General features: G+C 44.9%; 2 protein-coding genes across 2 annotated transcripts in view; one reads left to right on the top strand and one right to left on the bottom strand.

The window, feature by feature from the left end:
• The window catches only part of LOC146808477 (transient receptor potential cation channel subfamily M member 2-like), a 1,642,641-nt gene that overhangs the window by 198,035 nt on the left and 1,425,137 nt on the right, over nt 1-19,469 (top strand). The window lies entirely within an intron of this gene.
• Nucleotides 4,443-8,337, bottom strand: LOC146808478 (uncharacterized). Its single transcript, XM_085620672.1, has 2 exons — nt 7,478-8,337; nt 4,443-5,846 (listed from the first exon to the last, which is right to left on the bottom strand). Exon 1 carries the CDS (start codon nt 8,335-8,337, stop codon nt 7,504-7,506), a length of 834 nt encoding a protein of 277 aa, XP_085476798.1. The 3' UTR covers nt 4,443-5,846; nt 7,478-7,503.

Consider the following 19,469-nt stretch of genomic DNA (forward strand, 5'->3'; position numbering starts at 1 on the left):
TACTGGCAATATACAAGTTGGAAATAGCTATCTATGGAGCTAGAGGTAAAAAGTCTCGATCTCATGGGGAACAAGTTTGGTTACCAATAACTAATTGGTATGAGTCGCTGAGGGACTAATTTGATTCTCCTGTTAAAACATAAGTATATATGTATACTTGAAGGCTATGTTCATTTTGAATATTTTATTGTGTCTCAGATGAATTTCGCGTCCTTTTCTTTTCTTATCTTCTTTTCTTGCCTTTCTTGCTCCTAGAAATGTAATTGGATTTCCTTTGATGTCTACTGCATTATTTAACCGCATAACATTCATTATTTGTTTGTCCTGCCACTCTAAAGTTAAAGTTTCTACTAGTATTTCTTTTTTTGTATTTCTTGAATCTGCTCAATAAAAATTAAAAAAAAAAAAAAAAAAAAAAAAAAAAAGGAAGTAGAGGCCCCATTGAGCCAACACGCTCCATCAGCAACAAGTTATATTTATGAATTGTGATTTGTCGGAGAATGATCTTCAATGCCATTATGTGTATATATAATTTCTTGTAAGAGATTATTTTGCTAAAAGTGTAATCTTTTAGCAAAAACCCAAATTGCCCTTCTAATTCTTTATATGTATTTATGGGGAAACTTTATTTTTTGTTGGGGACCGGGACCTGGACATTGCTACTCATCCATCCTGTGAGTGGCCAGCGTTTTTGCCTATTATCAAGGATCATCATCCTACTGTCTAAGGGGCAGGACACCTCTGCCCAACTGCTGGAGAAGGCTCGAGAGCTCAAGCCACAAACCTTGCACCGTGGATTTGTCCCCTGATTTGAGTGTTCTGACAGTAACGGGGTATCCTTAATATCTAACCAGCACATCGCATGCCTCCAGGAAACCTTCTCAGGGTCCATTACAGGTTAATGGTTTTGTATCTGTGTTCTCGCCTGCAACTCCCTCTCCTGCAGGTCATCATAGCGGCATCCTCCTAACTGCTATAAGTAGCTCCTTGACAGCCAAGATGGTGAAGACCTGGGTGGAGTCGCCTTTACTTTAAATACTTGGCTTGACCCTGATTGGGGCACCCTTAGTGATACCTATAAACCTTTATCACAATAACTTCGCCCGCGGTTATGTACAAATTGTCGATTCAAATGCTTGCACCCTAGCTATGGTTTTCTCAGGCTTGAAGGAGGATTACCTAATAGTATGGGGGAGATTTTAATCTCAGACTCTGCCCTTTTGCTGATGTCTGCGGCTTAGTAGATCTTGATTTCCCCGACCTCTCGCATTTTATTCAGAATCCTCGTGCTGACATTGTAAATAGGCTTCTGGAGGTTCATCACCTTATTCTTCGCAGTGATGTAGTAGCAAGTGAAATCCTATGCCAGGCAACAAACACTGGCAGAGGCAAGGGATGCAGGGGTCCAAGATATGGGCCAGGAAGGTTTGCAGATTTCAGACAATGCCTTAAGCCGTCACAAACCACTGATTTTAAGTTTAGGGTTGCCCCAGATATCTGTAGATAAGATGCATGCCCCAACAAGTACACCAGGAATTGGGGATACAATGTGAATAGAGGGATGTTGAGCACAAAGATTTTCTGGCACCGTTGGTGGTGAACTGCAGAGATCAGGTTGAGGTTTGTTTCAGGGAGAAACCCGACCATGGGCGAGCTCGGGAGCCTTCTCTGCCCGACCATGGGCAAGCTCGGGGAGCCTTCTCTGCCGCATCTAACCGCACCCCGCGCCCTCACTCACTGAGGCCTAACAAATGGTTCGATAAGACTTGTTCATCGCATCCTCCTACATGCACTGTACATCTTCTCCATGAGACATCAGGAAATGCAGGGTTCTCTGCAAAGAAGCCATGAAGTCAGGGAAAGAAGAAATCAGAGGGGAGGCATGGGAACAGCTGGCCAGTGCTTCAGCCAGGAATGACAAGACCCAATTCTGGAAGATAGAGCGTCTTTATTCTCAAGCTGCCCCAGTACTGGTACAGATGTACCCATACCTGAGCATGACTGGTTCAAGCATTTTACCAATTTATAGAACTCTGAACGGGCACCCGCTAAATGTAGCCCTAATATACATCTATATGTATCTATACAGATCGAGGCAGCCCGAATAGTACTGAGGAGCTAACAATGTCTCTTGGGGATGTTACTAAGGCAGTAAAGAGAAGCCCAAGTCTCAAAGCTCCGGGGCCAGATTGGGCTCCTTTTTAAAGATAACCTGGGATTCTGTGCCCTAAATCATACTGCATGTCCTAAGGAGTTGAATTAGTGCTGTGCCTCCCGAATCCTGGTCTGGGGTGACTATTGTTCCGGTCTTCAAAAAGGGGGACAGAAGTGACCCTCACTGTAATCAGCCAGTATCGCTAACTGATGCTACAGTGAAACTATTTGGTAGAGTCTTGTTAGACCAAATAGAAAAGGGATTCTAACACCTGCACAGTATGGTTTTAGACGGGGCTTAGGGATAACAGACCAGTGTTCAAACCTACTGCTAATACTGAGTAAATATATGCTCACCAAAGGGGGCTGCCTCTTTTTGGCATTTATGGATCTAAGTGCAGTGAATGTTATTAAGAAAGGATGTTAGTCCCACATTTTTTCACCTCCTCTCCCAGCTGCGTGCAGATGTTGAAGGCTGGATCAGGTTTGGGCCAAATGGGGAAAGGCTCCCTCATATTAAAATTGGAAAAGTGGTCAGGCAAGGTTGTTCCTGGCCCCCTTCCTTTTCGGTTTTTGTATTAATGGGCTAGAGGACTGTCTGATCCTGGGATGGGGTCACTCCTGTTACCCGTACCTATGCATGCTGATGATTATGTGCCTATGTCCCGAACGGGGAGTGGTCTCCAGAAACGTCTGGAGAGCTTCGTGGAGTTTATGTCCGATTTAGGACTCCGCACGAATAAAACTCAATCTTATGCCATGCTTTGCAGACAGCCACGCAGCAGGCTAACCCGCTCCCACATCAGTGACACTGCACTTAAATGTGGTCCAGCATTCTCATACCTGGGGGTCTCATTTGACAACAGGAGAACTTGGAAGCATTTGAAAAGTGTAAGGGTGACGCAGTTTGAGCAAGCAGTAGCGTCCCTACTGGAATTTCCTCCAAGCTGAGGTCTATGCTCTTAGATGCGGTGGTTACCATATATAAAGCCAGACCTATAGCTATTGCCACCTCTGGTGCTGGGGTATGAGAGCCTAGACTTCTGTCCCTCCCTTGTAGCATTCCCTCTATCATAAGGCATGAGGGTTTAGGACTACAGTATTTGGGAGATGTAGTAAGGATGACACCTATTATGCTCTGGCTGAAGCAGCACTAGCGCATAGTGATTATCGACTGTTTAAATCTATCAGGGGCCCATAAGATGAAATGGATTATGTATGTAAAAAATGAGCTGCGAGAAATAGGCAGGATATGGTTATTCACAGAACCAACGTGTATCGACCATCAGACCAGACCACTGGTAAAAAGGGAACCTTTACACCAGATAGCTGAACAGAGGAATGGGATGGTGGTGGCATATTTTCCCCTAATGTACTGCACCTCATATTGAGCCATATCCGCTGAGGATGCCTCACCATCAGAGATTCTTTTTTTATTAAGGTTCAGACGTGGTCTGGCCCATTTTCTGGTGTCCTACCCCTCAAAAGTATTCACTGCCAAAGATCTGCTAACATGCCCATGTAATTCAATCAAGCCTCAATCTCAACTGCACATGTTCTTCTTCTGTGAGCTGTAAAAAGAACACAGAGTTTGGATAAAGAACAGAGCGTTTGGATAAAGAACAGAGCGTTTGGATAAAGAACAGAGCGTTTGGATAAATAACAGAGCTTTGGATAAAGAACAGATACAAAATATCACTGTTTATAGCTAAGTACAGTAGCAGGGGGTCAGACCTTAGCACTGCTTCATGTAGGTGAATGGCCGTACACTGGAACTCCATGTCTGGGATCTATTTGTTATTAAAGTAGAATAACCCAGATACGCTAAAGGTCTCCTTGGAACCACAAATGGAAGCGGACGTGTTTGTGCCCCGATTTGGTGGTTTTGCTACCTCCAGGAATCTTTTCTTGTGGAGGTTTCAGGACCAAACAGCTTCCTCCCCTATGGTGCCCCTCCTTTGCATTCCATCAAGCTCAATTTGGATATCATTAGGTTCAGTGAGAAGGTGCAGTGCTGTAGGATTGATCTTGTATTGGGTCAGATTCACTACTATTCTGTGGGGTTCTACTTTGTTGGGCTGTATTTTGGCCCTAATCCTACATAGATGTAGGTGGAGAAGGCATTTTGCTTTTTTAGGGCTACTTCGTGGGACAAGTACAGCCTATCTCTGCCTACTGCATGAGGTATCAGCGAGCAGACATAACATGGCCTGGCTGATGTCTTGGAGTCCACCGCGGTCATGTGCTTATGCCACATGGTGTATAAGAGGATGCTGTCTATCGCATATGGAATGCTAGTGTTGACGTTTTGTGTAATTATGAGTGATGTAGGAGAAGGCCATATGCAAACGCTGCTACAATTTCCAGCCCCTTCTTTTTATTGGTTAGTGTTCTTGCTGCTTACTTTAACTCAGTTTCTATTGGTTATAGCATACTATTTCATGTTGTTCTTAGTGTGTTTTCTGATTAGTGTCCCGTGGCTCAAGTACTGTTTTCATCCACCTTGCTGGAACTTCTTTTAAGCACGTCAGCACCTCTGTGTGCTTTGTCAGAAGTCAACACTCACTCACCGGCCTCCCGGGTCCGAAGCAGGGACCCACTTTAGTTACCTGCACAACTCTTTTAAGCAATATACTCCCCTGTTGATCAGCTGTTTGCTAGTTTCACTTCTGATTTTCCTGGCATGATTCGTGACAGGAAACCATGTGGTGATCAAGCTGTGTGGCTCGTAACTTTGCATCGGAAACTCTCGTGCTTGCCCTGGCCGCTATAGGTGTGCGGCAGCTCGCTCTTATCATGGGAACGTGATATATAAGTACATTCTACTTCCAGCCAAGCTCCACCCTCATCCTGGGACAGGCCTCCATTTAGATGCGTCCAAGCATGACCGGATTAGGGCAAGGAGGCCCATGGCCAACGAGGAGATGTATTATTCCCTGCGGGGATCCGCTGTCTGTATCTGGCAGTTCAGGCATTTTTTCAATTCCACATACATGTGCCACTGAAGTACTCCAAAGCTTGCCCCAATAACAGCATTTCTTTCACAACTGTTTGGAAAGTTGCCTTGGGGTTTCTATGCAAAAACCAAAATGCCTGCTTTCTATCAAAGCCAGCATAACAATATTTTTCATCGACAAACATAATTGCACTTAAAGACTCTGCCTGTTTAGTTTTGGGTTGAGTCTTTACATACAAAGGGCTGGTTTTCTAAGCAAAACTCAGACTGACTTTCACTCCTTGGCACAAGTGCGCTCTGACTGTATGTGTACGCGTGGAAAATGTAAAAAATCAATGTCTGATCCACCCTTCTGATCAAACGAGAGTTTTGGCTTATTTTGTGCCCTTTCACATTAGCACTCACTGGGGATTCGTTTTTTCCACCTCTTTATCTCCATTGCATCTCTTTTTTTCATCAAACTCCCTTTACGAGTATTTTCAGTCTGTTTGCGTGTCAAAAACCTAAACTACATTTTAATTAGGATGGCTTGCCCAAGCTTTAAAACATTGTTGCGTGAATACCATAGGGCTTGCTTGACTTATATAGGCTCTGATGCTTGGCCTGGGCACTCAAACTTCTTAATATATTAGGGCCCAAGTGCAAAATATGCACGAACAGTTTGGCCTAGCCAGTGACGACCTTTACACATTGTTGCAGACCTTGCCTTTACTCTCACAAGATAGTAATCATTACCCTTGACCGCCTTAATGTGCGCAATGCAAATAATAAAAAATGGAAAATACCATGCGCACCATGTATGTGAACGTCATCGGTTGTATGATGATACAACGCATGCCTGAACGCATGCCTGTACCGTGTTGTCTCTACCACGACCGCATCCGTACCACGCATGCCTTTACCACGCATGCCTTTACCCTGCTAACTGTCCCTTTTCCCCTGCTCCACCCTTAGCCCTAAAACTGCCCCACCCTAAAAACTACCCCAAAGAGCCCTAAAAACTGTCCCCTACTGCTGCTAACTACCCTGACCCTAGGCCCGGTCCTGAGCCCTAAAACTGCTCCCTCCCCTACAAACAACCCCAACCCCCTCCTCAAAAAACTACCGTCCCAAGACCCAGCCCCACTTACCTCACCACATCCACTCCCGATCGGCCTTCCTCTTCCTTTCTTCCTTGTCCGCCCATCCTCTCAGCAACTAGACAGTGCATTGCCTTAACCACGCATGCGTGGTTAAGGCAAGCGTGGGTATGCTTGCATTGGTCAGACACGTGTGACTGAGCCCGTGTTGTTCTGACCGTTTCCCAACTTCATCAGATAAAGACACCTGGACTGCTTTTGTTTTTGTACTGCATATGTATTTATAAGACCTACTCAAGAATCCACGGGTAGGGTGTGGCTGCACTGTTGTGACATTCAAGAACTTACACAGCTTACATGTTACATCACTAACTGTTTTTCACTTTTAATCGTGATTGTGCAGCAAGACTGGCTGGGGCTATGCAGCGGAAATCTTTACAAAGCATATACATGCGGCTGCATGTTTTCATTGTGCCACAGTGGGGGATGCAGGATTGCTGGAAATCATTCATGTTTGAGGTTTTTTTAACGGCGCACAGTGCCTGTTTGATGCCATAGAGCATATTATTAGGTTTCACCTGCACATTTCTTTTTTTTTCGTTTTTAGGTCTCGCCTGAGCCAGCGCATGCGCTGTCACAAGACTTTAGTAAGTGGGTTTTGAAAGTGCTACCACAGGCTTTTGGTGGCCTCAAGCTTGCGGTTACGTGCGCGTGCAGCCGCCATCTGTCTTTCCTCCGTCATGGGTCATTAAGTGCATCGCGTTCGCAATCATTTTCACGGCCACGCGGCCAATGCTTGTCTATTTTAGTGCGTATTGTGACTTGAGGAAGTGAGTAGCATACACCGCTTTCTTCCTTCTCATATGTATGTTGCTCTTTACTAATATCTCGGAATAGGGTTCCTTTCTCTGTCCTTTTAGAGAGTACTCTCGGGCTCCATATTTGACAGAGTTCTGATGATAATCCTATATTTACTAAAGGAACAAAATGTCATTGGCTCGCACAAAGCCTAATTATTGCATATTATAATTCAGGGAGCATTCTGTTCTTTAATGATTTGATATGTACTTTTATCACTTTTACTACACGTATTTAACACACTTAAAAGAGTACCAATCACATTTATCACTAGCACCTACTCGGTCATTTATTACGTTTTTGCTTTTTTGCACTTTGTTGGGACATTAAATTACCATTTGGCTACCACCACGTCCACCACGTCCACCACCACCTCCACCACCTCATTCACCACCACTTCCACCACGTCCATCACCACCACCACATCCACATCCATCACCACCACCACGTCCACCATCACCACGTCCACCATATTCCACCACCCCGTCCACCATCACCATGTCCACCACCACATCCACCACCACCATCCACTATGTCCATCACCACGTCAACCACCACGTCCACCACCACACCCACCACCACATTCACTATGTCCACCACCACGTCTACCACCATGTCCACTTCATCCACCACCACCACGTCCACCACCATGTCCACCACCATGTCCACCACCATGTCCACCACCACCACCACGTCCACCACGTCCACCACGTCCACCACATCCACCACCATGTCCACCACCACCATGTCCACCACCTCCACCACCACCACATCCACCACCACGCCCACCACCACATCCACCACGTCCACCACCAAGTCCACCACCACCACCACGTTCACCACCACCACGTCCACCACCACGTCCACCACCACCACCACTTCCACCACCATGTCTATCACCATCACATCCACCACCATCACCACGTCCACCACCACCCCGACTTCCACCACCACCATGTCCGCCACCACCACATCTACCACCACTGTGTCCACCACCACCACTGTGTCCACCACCACCACCGTGTCCACCACCACCATGTCCACCACATCCACCACCACCACATCCACCACCACATCCACCACCACCATGTTCACCACCGACACATCCACCACCACCACGTTCACCACCAACACATCCACCAACACCATGTCCACCACCACATCCACCACCACATTCACCACCAACACGTCCACCACCTCCACCAACACGTCCACCACCTCCACCACCACGTCCACCACATCCACCAACACGTCCACCACCACCATGTCCACCACCACCACGTACACCATCACCACCACATCCAACACCACCACCACCACCACGTCCACCACCACCACCACGTCCACCACCGCATCCACCACCACCACCGCATCCACCACCACCACCACGTCCAACACCATGTCCACCATCACCATGTCCACCACCACCATGTCCACCACCACCACATCCACCACCACCACGTCCACCACCACCACGTCCACCACCATGTCCACCACCACCACCACCAAATCCACCACCATCACCCGTGACAGGTAAAGTGTCACTGGAGGGCAGGGGTAATAGGAGTGTCAACCCTGGCTGTACATGGGACATTTAAGGATGCTTGTTATGTTACGTTATGTTTGTCTTGTATAGCGCACGGCTACTCAAAGAGTGTCCCGGCGCTTTATTGTACACCTGTACCGCAACACAACAAAGGAGAACCAGATAAATAAAAAAAGTCCCTAAACTAACAAACAGGCAGATACCTAAAGAGTGAAAAGCCAGGTTTTTAGGCCCTTCCTGAACGCCAGGAGATTGGAAGTACTACGCAGTGCATTGGGTGCGGGAAGACAGGAATAGGGGCAAGAAGTATTACACCAGACCCAAGATACATTTTGTAGAGGCACAATGTCACAGGGGCTCATGTAAAAGCACTTGCAGCATCTCTACCTCACAGTGGCATACCTGCATGAGCCACTCACTCAAAACAAGCATTGGCATAGCCAATAGGTCTCGCCTTTGGGACTTTATAAGTGTTGAGCCATGCAACACTTGATGTTGTTGTATCAAGGATATTGTGCTGGATAACTAAACACTTATAAGGTTCCAAAGGCAAGACCTATTGGCTATGCCAATGCTTGTTTTACTAGCCCTCCCTTTCTTTTTTTTAAATACTTACTTTTCTTCTTACTTACTTCCTCTTTGCCCCCTTCCTCTTGTGCTTTTCTTTGTTGATTTTCTCATTGTTTATCCCTTTTTTAGGTCTCGGCTCGAAAGCTGCGCTTGCGCAGTCTCGATCCGAGATTTAATGACTTGGAGAAGAGGGGCTTGAACCCGCCCCTCTTCTCCCCTGTTCTCCATTGGCTGGCCTCTTGAATGCTGGCCAGCCATTGGAGAAGAGGTCCGTCATTCCGATTAGGCCCCGTCCTTTTCGGATTCAGGGGCGTGTTTTTTTCAAGAAGTCTAATTATCTCCTCCAGCCAATGGCAAGAGGAGAGTAAAGGAAAACACGCCCCCGAATTCGAAACCGCCACTGCGTTTCTCCGAGGCATTTCTGCTCTGCCTCGGAGAAAGGCAGTTGTGTGCTTGCCTTTTGCTCTGCCTTGTTTTTGCCTTTATCTGTTTGACTTCTAAGAACTTCCTTTTCATGCCCAAAGGTAAAGCTGCTCCGACGCCGCTCTCGCTCTCAATGTTGCCAGGTAAATCTGGGAGTAGCTAAACCAGTCCGCTGTCCCCCTCTGCATTCTGAGCCTCGTAGTCTTTGCTCAATAATGAGCTAAACAAGGCTACAGGTTCCTGACAATAAAAAATAGTCAGACTGAATGAGCGGTTCGTTGGAAATAGCTGAGAAGCGCGAGAGCTCGGCGCCAGTTATTTTCACATGCTGGAGGGGCGTTTAATCCCTTTAGAGCTGATAAAATTGACAAACTGGGTGGATAAATGCAAGGGGGCCGAAGGTGTCCCAGCAGGGGCCTAGACAGAGCTCTATGAACGCAGCAGGCCCGTCCTTGAATGCCCCCAGTGGAGACCAGCCTTCACGGGACCCCTGCACCCTCCCCCGCTGCATGACAATGGCTTCCTGCGCAGCCCTTAACAAGCCAAATGTCTGCATTTAAACACGTACATTTCAAACGTTTCCGGCAGGGAATATTGGGGGTTGCAGCTTTGGAAATGTTTCAGAATTGTAGATAAGTGGGGTGGGGTTTATTTGTTGGTAAAATTGCAGTAAAATGAGTGGCCCAGTCTGGCGATCTCCCAAGATTTGCTATCGGTTGGTCGTACACAGTTTGTGAAAGAGATAAGATTCCAGCGAGTACACTGCTTGTTGTGTACTTTGGAGAGCTGGCTCATATGACCAGGGTCTCCTCATTTGACCGCACAGTGTTATCCTCTGCAAATTAATTTGTGACCGTTTGTTACACTCGAACTGGACAATGGATGTTGGGGGTGCAGTTGCGCATGCCGCCCCCGCAGTATTACTGCCGCCCCCGGGCACTATTTAGCAGTTTATATAACTCGTGATTTTAAGCACAAGTGACATGCCCTGTAAATGCCTGCACGCGTACTGCTCCCGCTCATCGATCTTCAAGTCTGCAGAGCAAAGCTGTGTACAAACTAAAAGCAAGCGCTATAATTAAACAAGCATTTACAATGCAACGGTCTCGGCATTGTTAAAGTTAGAGCTATTGGCATTGCTCATGACAATGCCGTTTCTTTAAATGTTTTAAAAACAAAAACATAAACAAAAATAATGTCATGAGCAATGCCAATAGCTCTAATTTTATCAATGCCGAGACCATTGCATTGTAAATGCTTGTCTCTCTTTGTTACATAGTGTCTTCTTTCCCTTTTTCTTTTGTACCACACACACACTCTGTTTTACAATTTTTTCCACTTTTTTATATCTGTCTTACCTCTCTCCCCCTTTGCCCTGTTCTTCCTCCTAACACACATTCACTTCCCATTAGTCCCCCTCTACGCCTTTGTACTTTCTCTATTGTCCCTGCTCTAATCGGTTATTAATAAACAAATAGGCAAAAACAATTGCATTTACCATTGTTAGTTTGGAACTTGCTGAAATTGTTGCGCCTTATGCAAGTTCTCAGTTACCATGTACTCCCATGTACAAATAGCTGGAAGAGGACAGAGATAATCAGAATGGGGACCGGAATTTAAGAAAACCAATTCAAGCCCTAACTACTGCAATCTTAGGCGTGCAAGGGGTGAACCGGAAGAATTGTCAGTGAGAGACGCGGCCCGTACTAGTAAGCAAGGAGCTGTAAGTGAGGGGTGGGCACAGCTGACAAACCTTAGCTTATAAATGATAGCACAGGTCGGTTAGGAATTACAAGGCAATAAAAACAATTGAGGGAGACCATAAAACATGAGTTAGATTTTTCGTGTTGCACCATAGCTTTCTTCAATGTGCAGCGTAAGCTTTAAAATAAATAATAATAATAATTAATTACAACAAGGGGCAGGTGTTTATTCCTCGGGCTTGGCGCCTGTTTGCAGAGTAGGGGCAATGCTCGCGCCTTCATCTAAATTAGCAAACTCAGTTCTATCGCTTCTTGTTAAGGGGACACGACAGGTCATGGCCACGTGTCTCTCGTGCCCGACAATGTTCCTGTGAGTGTCTTAAAATGAACTGAGGCCTGTGCAGTGCTGCAGCACGTTACACGCAGTGCTTGCTTCCTACGACTCTGCCTGGCTAGCAGCGCACTGCGCGCTTGTGGGCCTATTTACAAGCCCCTATCGCCACCACAATGTCAATTTTCACGATGTTGAGGGGCGATACAGGCTTCGCCTTATTTACAAGGCAACGTTAAGACCCTTTCACACTATACTTAGCATGAATGGGGAGAGCAGTGGGTGTTGCGGTGGATGTTCCACCGCAACACTTATTGATTCTGTCGCTGCCTCGTATTTACAAGGTTGGTGTAAATAGGAGGCAGCGCCGGAATTAAGAAAAGGGAAAACCTGGTCTTACCCTGGCACAACGAGGAGAAATATTTAATTTTACCTTGTCTTTGCTGTTTCTATGTCTGCTGCTTTGTGCAGCACACATGGAAATAGCAAAACACCATAGATTGTTTATGTGCAGGAAGGTGTCCCTTCCTGCACATAAACAATCGTTAAAAAATGACGTTTTGCAACTTCTATGTGTGCTGCATTAAGCAGCACTCAAAGAAGTTACAAAACGCTATTTAAAGATTGTTTATGTGCAGGAAGGGACACCTTCCTGCACATAAATAATCTCCCCCCGCAACGCAGCTACCCCTTGCACTATAGTCCAAGGGTGCCTGCATTGGCGCTAGGCAGCAACATTTAGCGCCAGCGCTGGGCTGCACCATACTCTTGTAAATAGTAGCATCAGGACACTCTTCGGAGTAACAGTCGTGCTTTATAAATCTCATACATAGACCTAAACATGGTGCAGCTCTGAGTTTCTAAAGTAGCGAAGAATGGGGTTAGCATTCAATGGTTAACGACACGCTTCACCACTTTCCTTGTAAATATGCCCCTTAGTGTAAAGTATGAGACAATGTCCTACATTGACATTTGGTTCGTTCCATATCAGAATCATAATGCTTTAAGCTCATTGCTACGAAATCATTCTTACTTACTACTGTCTTAATTATATGAGGCTGCCTGTGTACAGTGCTACTGCAGCGCACGACACGCTGCTTGCTTCTTCTGGCAACAACTCTCTCTGACTGACTAGCGGCTCGCTGTGTACTATGCTGGGGCGGGTGAAAACATAAGTGAGGACGACACATGTATTGGCCCGACTCGGGACACATGATTCAATGCTGCCAAGGAGTGACGGGCAAATTATCTATTTCTACACTGTCATTGGTAGCGCTTATGGACCTCTTACGCTGAGGCAGGGGCGGCCCCAAGTTTCTGGCACGGCGTGCCTCATGATAGGAGGGCACCATATTAAGGGGCATATTTACAATGAAATTGTCAGAGTGTGGCTTGAAGCCAAGAAGGTTAACGCCATGCTCTGACAGTTTCCAAATGCAGGGATGCGCCGTATTCACAAGAATACGGTGCACCCCTGCCTTTCCCTTAGCTCTGGCCCTAAATTTAGCTGCCTAGAGCTAATGCAGGCACTCTTGCACCATTGTGCAAGGGTGCCTGCATTGCACGGATAGATTGTTTATGTGCAGGAAGGTGCCCCTTCCCGCACATAAACAATCAGTAATGGCGTTTTGGAACTTCAATGGGTGCTACTTTGTGCAGCACACATTGAACCTGCAACTCATCATTTTATAAATGATTGCTTGTGTGCAAGAAGGGACACTTTTCTGCACATAAACTATCATGCATGGCGTTTTCAGTTTTTATGTGTGCTGCACAATGCTGCACACATATAAACAGCAAAAAGAGGAGAAATAAAGCATTTCTCCTCGTTTCACCAGGGTGAGACCTGGGTTTTTTTGCCTTAATTTCGGTGCTGCCCCATATTTACGCCACTCTTGTAAATATGGGGCAGCGTCAAAATCAATTATGTTGCGGTAGAATGCCCACCACAACACCCAGTACCCACCCCTTTCACGTTAAGTATAGTATGAAAGGATGCCTTATTTACAAGGCAGTGTTAAGCCATGTTAAGTGGCTTAACACTGCCTTGTAAATAAGGTGAAGCCCATATCGCCACAGGAATGTCACTAAAAGTGACATTCATGTGGCGATAGGGGCTTGTAAATATGCAGCGAAGTTGTTTATATGCACTGATAACTCAGCCGGCAGCACCCAATCAGTGAGCTATGACCGCTAGTGGTGCTTTTTTTTACACAAATGAGAACATCGCAGAAGATGAGATGCAAAGCTGTATTTGGTGCCTTACATGGCACAAACTGGACAACAAAAAGCCTTGAAATGAGGCACCTGTAGCTGCCTCGTTGTGGGTTCCGAGTTGTGAGGATCACACATTGGATATAAACCATTTAGAAATAACGGGGCATATTTACAATGAAACTGTCAGAGTGTGGCGTTAAGCCAAGAAGGCTTATGCCATGCTCCGACAGTTTCTAAACACAGGAATGTGTTGTATTCACAAGAATACGGTGCACCCCTGCCTTTCTCTTAGCGTTGGCACTAAATTTAGCTCCCAGCGCTAACGCAGGCACACTTGCACCAATGAGCAAGAGTGCCTGCTTGGCAGGGAAAGATTGTTTATGTGCAGGAAGATGTCCCTTCCTCCATATAAACGATCCGTACTGGCATTTTGAAACTTCTATGTGTGCTGCTTTGTGCAGCACACATAGAAGTTGCAATTCGTCATTTTAAACATGATTTTTTATGTGTAGGATGAGACACCTTACTGCACATAATCAATCATGCATGGCGTTTTGTTGTTTTTATGTGTGCTGCACTATGCCGCTCTATGGTGTCTTTCCATAAGTCAAAATCTTGTTCAGACAACTGGGCAATTAAGGAAGCAGAGTAAATCTGTTTGGTGTTTGTTAACATAATTTGTCTGTGCTGATGTTGGTGCAACCTTATAATAATATGAGGCTGGATTAGAAGTATTAAACCCTGAAAAATATGGAAACTTTTGTGTAAATGTTTTTGAGCTGCCTTTCGGCGGTGTTGGATAATGTACCCACTGATGGTACGTGAGCACATTTCTAGGATTAGCAGATTTATGCAGGAAATGATGACCATAGTGTTGCTAACAATACATTGTTCCGAAATCTGATGTGCTTTCCAATATTTCGCTATTAGAAAATGCTGCAGATTTTTCCAAATCAGACAACATATTATTTACAGTTTCAAAGTCCCAATCATCGGAAAATGTACTTGAGGTAATGATATCACTCAATGATATTTTAAATAAATGAGGAATTCTTAAAAGTTCGGTTGGACCAAATATATCAAAATCAACCTTGTCCTAAACTATGCCATCAGGTATAGGAACTGCTGTAATGTTCACTGATGACAAGTCTCTTTGTTCTCAATGAGATGATTGGTGTGGCTTTAAAATTAAGATCACCTTTTGGGCTGCAGAGCTGTGTCAAAGGTATTTTCCATTAACAAGCATGCTAAAAACTATTACTAAGCCTAACCAGAAAAGAAAGAAAAGTATCCCGGTAATTACCCATAGTTCAACCCAAGGTGATACCAGGTAAGTCTTTTTAAGAAAGTTCAGAAAGTCTTTAATGTGCTACTTGCGTGAATGTTGGGCTGGCATAGTTTCAGGTTCACATGGATCCAAAGAAAACGTATCAAAGGTTATGAAGTAGCCAGAAGCAGTTCGATCAATTGTTGGAATTGCATCAGGATTTGTGGAAATCGTAGTTTGCTGTTGTTGAGGCATGTTGATGTAGAGATCTGCATTTGGTTGAATTGAAATTTGTCTTTCACTCTGATTTTGAATTTGAACTTCATGTTCAAGGGGAACCAGTTTCATAGCATTATTGCATAGTCCATCATTCCGTGTAGGAGACTCTTCAAACGTGATGAGTCGTTCCCTTTGAACTTCTTGAATTGTGGCGAGAAGAGGGCGTCTGCTACTTTGGAGTCCACGTGGCCTACTACTCAGTATCGGCCACATAGTGTGCTTTGATTAGGTCGATTGAGACTAATCTTTTCTCCTTTTTTACAGCAAGAGGCGGTAGAAGTACAGTTCTTGTTCCTTCAACTGCTAGAACCTGTACAGGCTTTCTGTATGATGGCCCAAATTCTTTGTTTCTGCTATTTTCTCTCTGACCAGATCCCCGACTTTTGGGATCCAGACAGGTCTTGCCGTGACTGATTTGACTTCCCCAGTGGCGGTCTGCTTCATATGGAAATTACTTTGTTGTGTCCTGCATTAATTTAGATCCTGTAAAACAGCCAAACGATCATGGATGTCAAAAGGCTTTTCATCCACCACTGCGCCTTTACAATCAAGATCAGGTACCCACATTTTTATTCCAAATAGAACCTCATATGGAGTGACCCCCATAAGAGAACTTCTTGGCATGTTATTCAATGCTTGCTGCACTCCATACAGATGTTTTACCCATCTCTCACCCGTGCCTTATACTGTTAAAGACTGCTTTAAGTCTCGGTATTCCCTTGGGATTGTATGGAGAGGAGTAACGCAATGCTATACCCAATCCTCGCATGGCCTCCTTGTAAACCTGAGAGCTAAATGCAGGGCCCTGGTCAGAATTTAATGTGCCAATCGCGTATGTTCCTATGAAGACTTGCAAATCTTTTATAACAGTTTGAGCGCCAGTCGAGCGTTGGGGCCACACCCACAGGAATCTTGAGCAGGAATCTACTGCAACCATGATACCTGTAAGCCCCATCTCTTTGTAAGGGGCGGCAGTGGTCCAAGAAACACACACTAGTGGTTTGTCAGATATTAATAATGGTGTCTGTACTGGACGTGTTACGGTGGAACCTTTCATCTGCTGGCACATGTCACATTTCAAGACATAGTCTTAAGTCTGCTTTGTCAATCCTGGCCACCAATAGCAGTGTTTTAATAAAGAAACAGTCACCGTAACTCCTGCATGTGCAGAATCTATTCCTTCGTGTGTTGCTAGAATTAAACCTAACCTACGATCCATGTTTGGAATGACTCTATCCCCCACTCCAGGAATCTGGGCAAATTGAATATTATTGGTATCTACCTTGTAAGAGTACTTGAGTGGAAACCTTTTTGGTACTGTTTTGCTGTTTTTGCGTGAAGCAATGACAGCCACCAATCTCACCGTCTATTCTTATTTTAGAACGAGTGATTGCAGCTACGGAAACCGTGCGTACAGCTCCCTTTGCGGTTTCATCAGCCAATTAATTCCCTTCAACGTGAACGTCATCGCGCTGATGACTCAGTGAATGTATTACATGAGCTCTCGGTAGTTCGATTTTCAAATCCACTACCTGTTCCCATAGCATTTTGTGCTTAATTGTGCCACCTTTTGCTTCTTTGAACCCGTTTAGAACCCAGTGTTGCAAATATTCATTATACGACTGTACACAGTAAAATGAATCGCACACAATTAGTGTGGAGGATTCTCAATCCGTATTTACCAGTGCCAGTATCAAGGCTTACAACTCTGCCAGCTGTGCCGTGCATTCACCTAGAGATTGCGTTTTTGTGCAACTTGGGTGGAACTTTCCACCCCACATGCGACCTTTAAAGATTGTGCATGCTGCGCTATAATATTGCTTACTTCCTATGGCCGGTTGAGCAGATCCGTCAGTGTAAATTATATATTCCTACTGATCTAGAGGCATTATTTCGTTTGGTAGAGGATATTCTTATTCGTACAGAAATGCTTGTGTCTTTAAATTTGGGTCGTACCTGTATTCTACATCTGTTGCAGTGAAAGAATTAGCTTGTTGTATCCATCTAGGATGCAAGGCTTTAGCGTTAGGAGCGCTCACTTTTGTCACAGCCTCTAAGACTGGAACTGGAGTCACTACTATTATCCGTTTCCCCTGAGCCAGTGCTCTTTCTCTCACAGCAGCAGTCTGTACTGTTAGAATCTTTTCCGTAGATGCAAAGAGCATCCAGCATTTCGTGTACAAATGTGATTTGTATGCAAAAGGCATTGTTTCACCTTCATTATATGTTAGATAGGTGTGCCCAGATTGACCCGCAACTATATGGATCACCAGGTTGTATACGTTTACGCCGGTCTGTAAGTGTTTGGAAGCTATCATTTCAGCTTGTAGGAAACAAAGTGTATCTGTGTGTTCCTGTGTCCATTGTCTAACTGAAAAGTCAGGTTTTATTAAATCGTAGAAAGGTTTTACTATTTCTGTGTTATCTAAATTGTATGTTCTACCAAAATTTAGGAATACCAGTATTCGATTGTAAGGTTTTCAATGATTTAGGCGGTTGGAGCAGCGGGCATGTTTCTAGAAAAGTTGCTGCCAGGCTTTTCCCTTCACTTGAATGCTCATATCCTAAAGTTGAATTTGTAGCCCTCAAATGCAAACCCCAAAATTAAGGTATTAACTCTGTTCAAGTGCTCCTCTAGGTCATCGTCTGTTAGATAAATATCATCCACATAGGACAATGCCTCTTTATCCAAATTTTAGAGTAACTGAGTTACTCTGGCCAAAAACAACCACGGGTTGTTCTTATACCCTTGGGGGAGTCAACAAAATTGACTCTGTGACCCTAGCGCTGGGAATGCTGTAAGATACCTGCTTTCAGGTGCTATATTTTGGCAGAATCATCCATTTGAGATATCAAGTGTCGTTTTATATTTTTTCCGCACAATATTATTCATTAATGCGGCACTGTGTGCATTTTGTACTGCAAATGTCTCAGAGCAAGTGTTTAAATGTCTATAATCTAAAACTAAACAATATGAATTTTCTGGTTTCATGACCGGAAACAAAGGATTATTCATTGACGAGGTGCAATTTTCGATCACCCCTTGAGATTCAAGTTGATCTAAGATCTCCCTGACCTGTTTTTTGGCTTCTTGCTTCATTGGATACTGCCTCTGTGCAGTTGGAGTATTTTTTAAAGGAATTATGTGGTGGGTCAAATCCTCATCCCATCCTACATGGTTTTTGTATAATGCAGGGGCTTGGGCTACTGCCCACTCCCGTGCATATGTGTGTTTTAGGTGCCTGGGAATATGGTGTGAGAATGCCAATAAAATTATGGTTTCTCCTTTAGGGCAATCAATGACGCATGCTGGCGGCCAATCTTGTTCAGCTAACAAAATGTCATAGCCAAACGACATGTTCTCCCAAAAGAGAGCTTTCACTGTCCTGCATTTGTCCCCCTCCATTTGGTGTGTTATTTCATATAACTTACGTGGGACACTTATCGTAGTATCAGGTGTTTCCACCATGATATAATCATTCAAGTCCGCAATCGCCAGAAATTCCATGAGGTTCTGGCGAGCTATTGTTACTTCTGCCGCACTGTCTAGCTTCGTCAGAGACCATTCCCCGTTCAGTAGTTGAGTCCTCCGAACTCTGGGCATGTCTGATCTTTAGACCTGCAACCTTCTTCTTTTTGAACTGTGGCTTTTGCCTTGGTTTCTCTTCTTTTTCAGAAGAGTAATCCTGAGCATGCTCCTTGTCCCTGAACTTTGTACGTTCTTCTTGTGTGTCTGACCATCCTTCCCTCTTGGAGTTTTTTGATGAACCCTGAAAGGAACGAGAGGAGCGTGTATCAGTATCCTGATACCTGTTAGGTTTCCTAATATTGTCCCTATTCCTAAGGTTATACCGCTTTTCGGAGGACTACTGTGGAGGAGATCTACCTCTGGATTGAGATCTGTTTCCTTTAAAGGTTTGTTGTTTCTTATAGTCCCACTTCTTTTTTGTTGGAGCAGGTGTCTGCTTGGAAGTGTCCTTTTCAGGACTGTCCATCAGTTGTGGTTTTAAAGCTTTCCCACCCAAACTATCTCTGCCTAATCCTGCATATGCAGTTTCAATTATTTTTGGTGGTTCGTGTTCCTGT

The sequence above is a fragment of the Triturus cristatus genome, chromosome 8, assembly GCF_964204655.1.
Source record: "Triturus cristatus chromosome 8, aTriCri1.1, whole genome shotgun sequence".
NCBI lineage: Eukaryota > Metazoa > Chordata > Amphibia > Caudata > Salamandridae > Triturus > Triturus cristatus.

Coding starts and splice junctions, on each gene's coding strand:
- LOC146808478 (XM_085620672.1), bottom strand. CDS start 8,337: ATGGTGTACGTGGTGGTGGTGGACATGGTGGTGGTGGACGTGTTGGTG.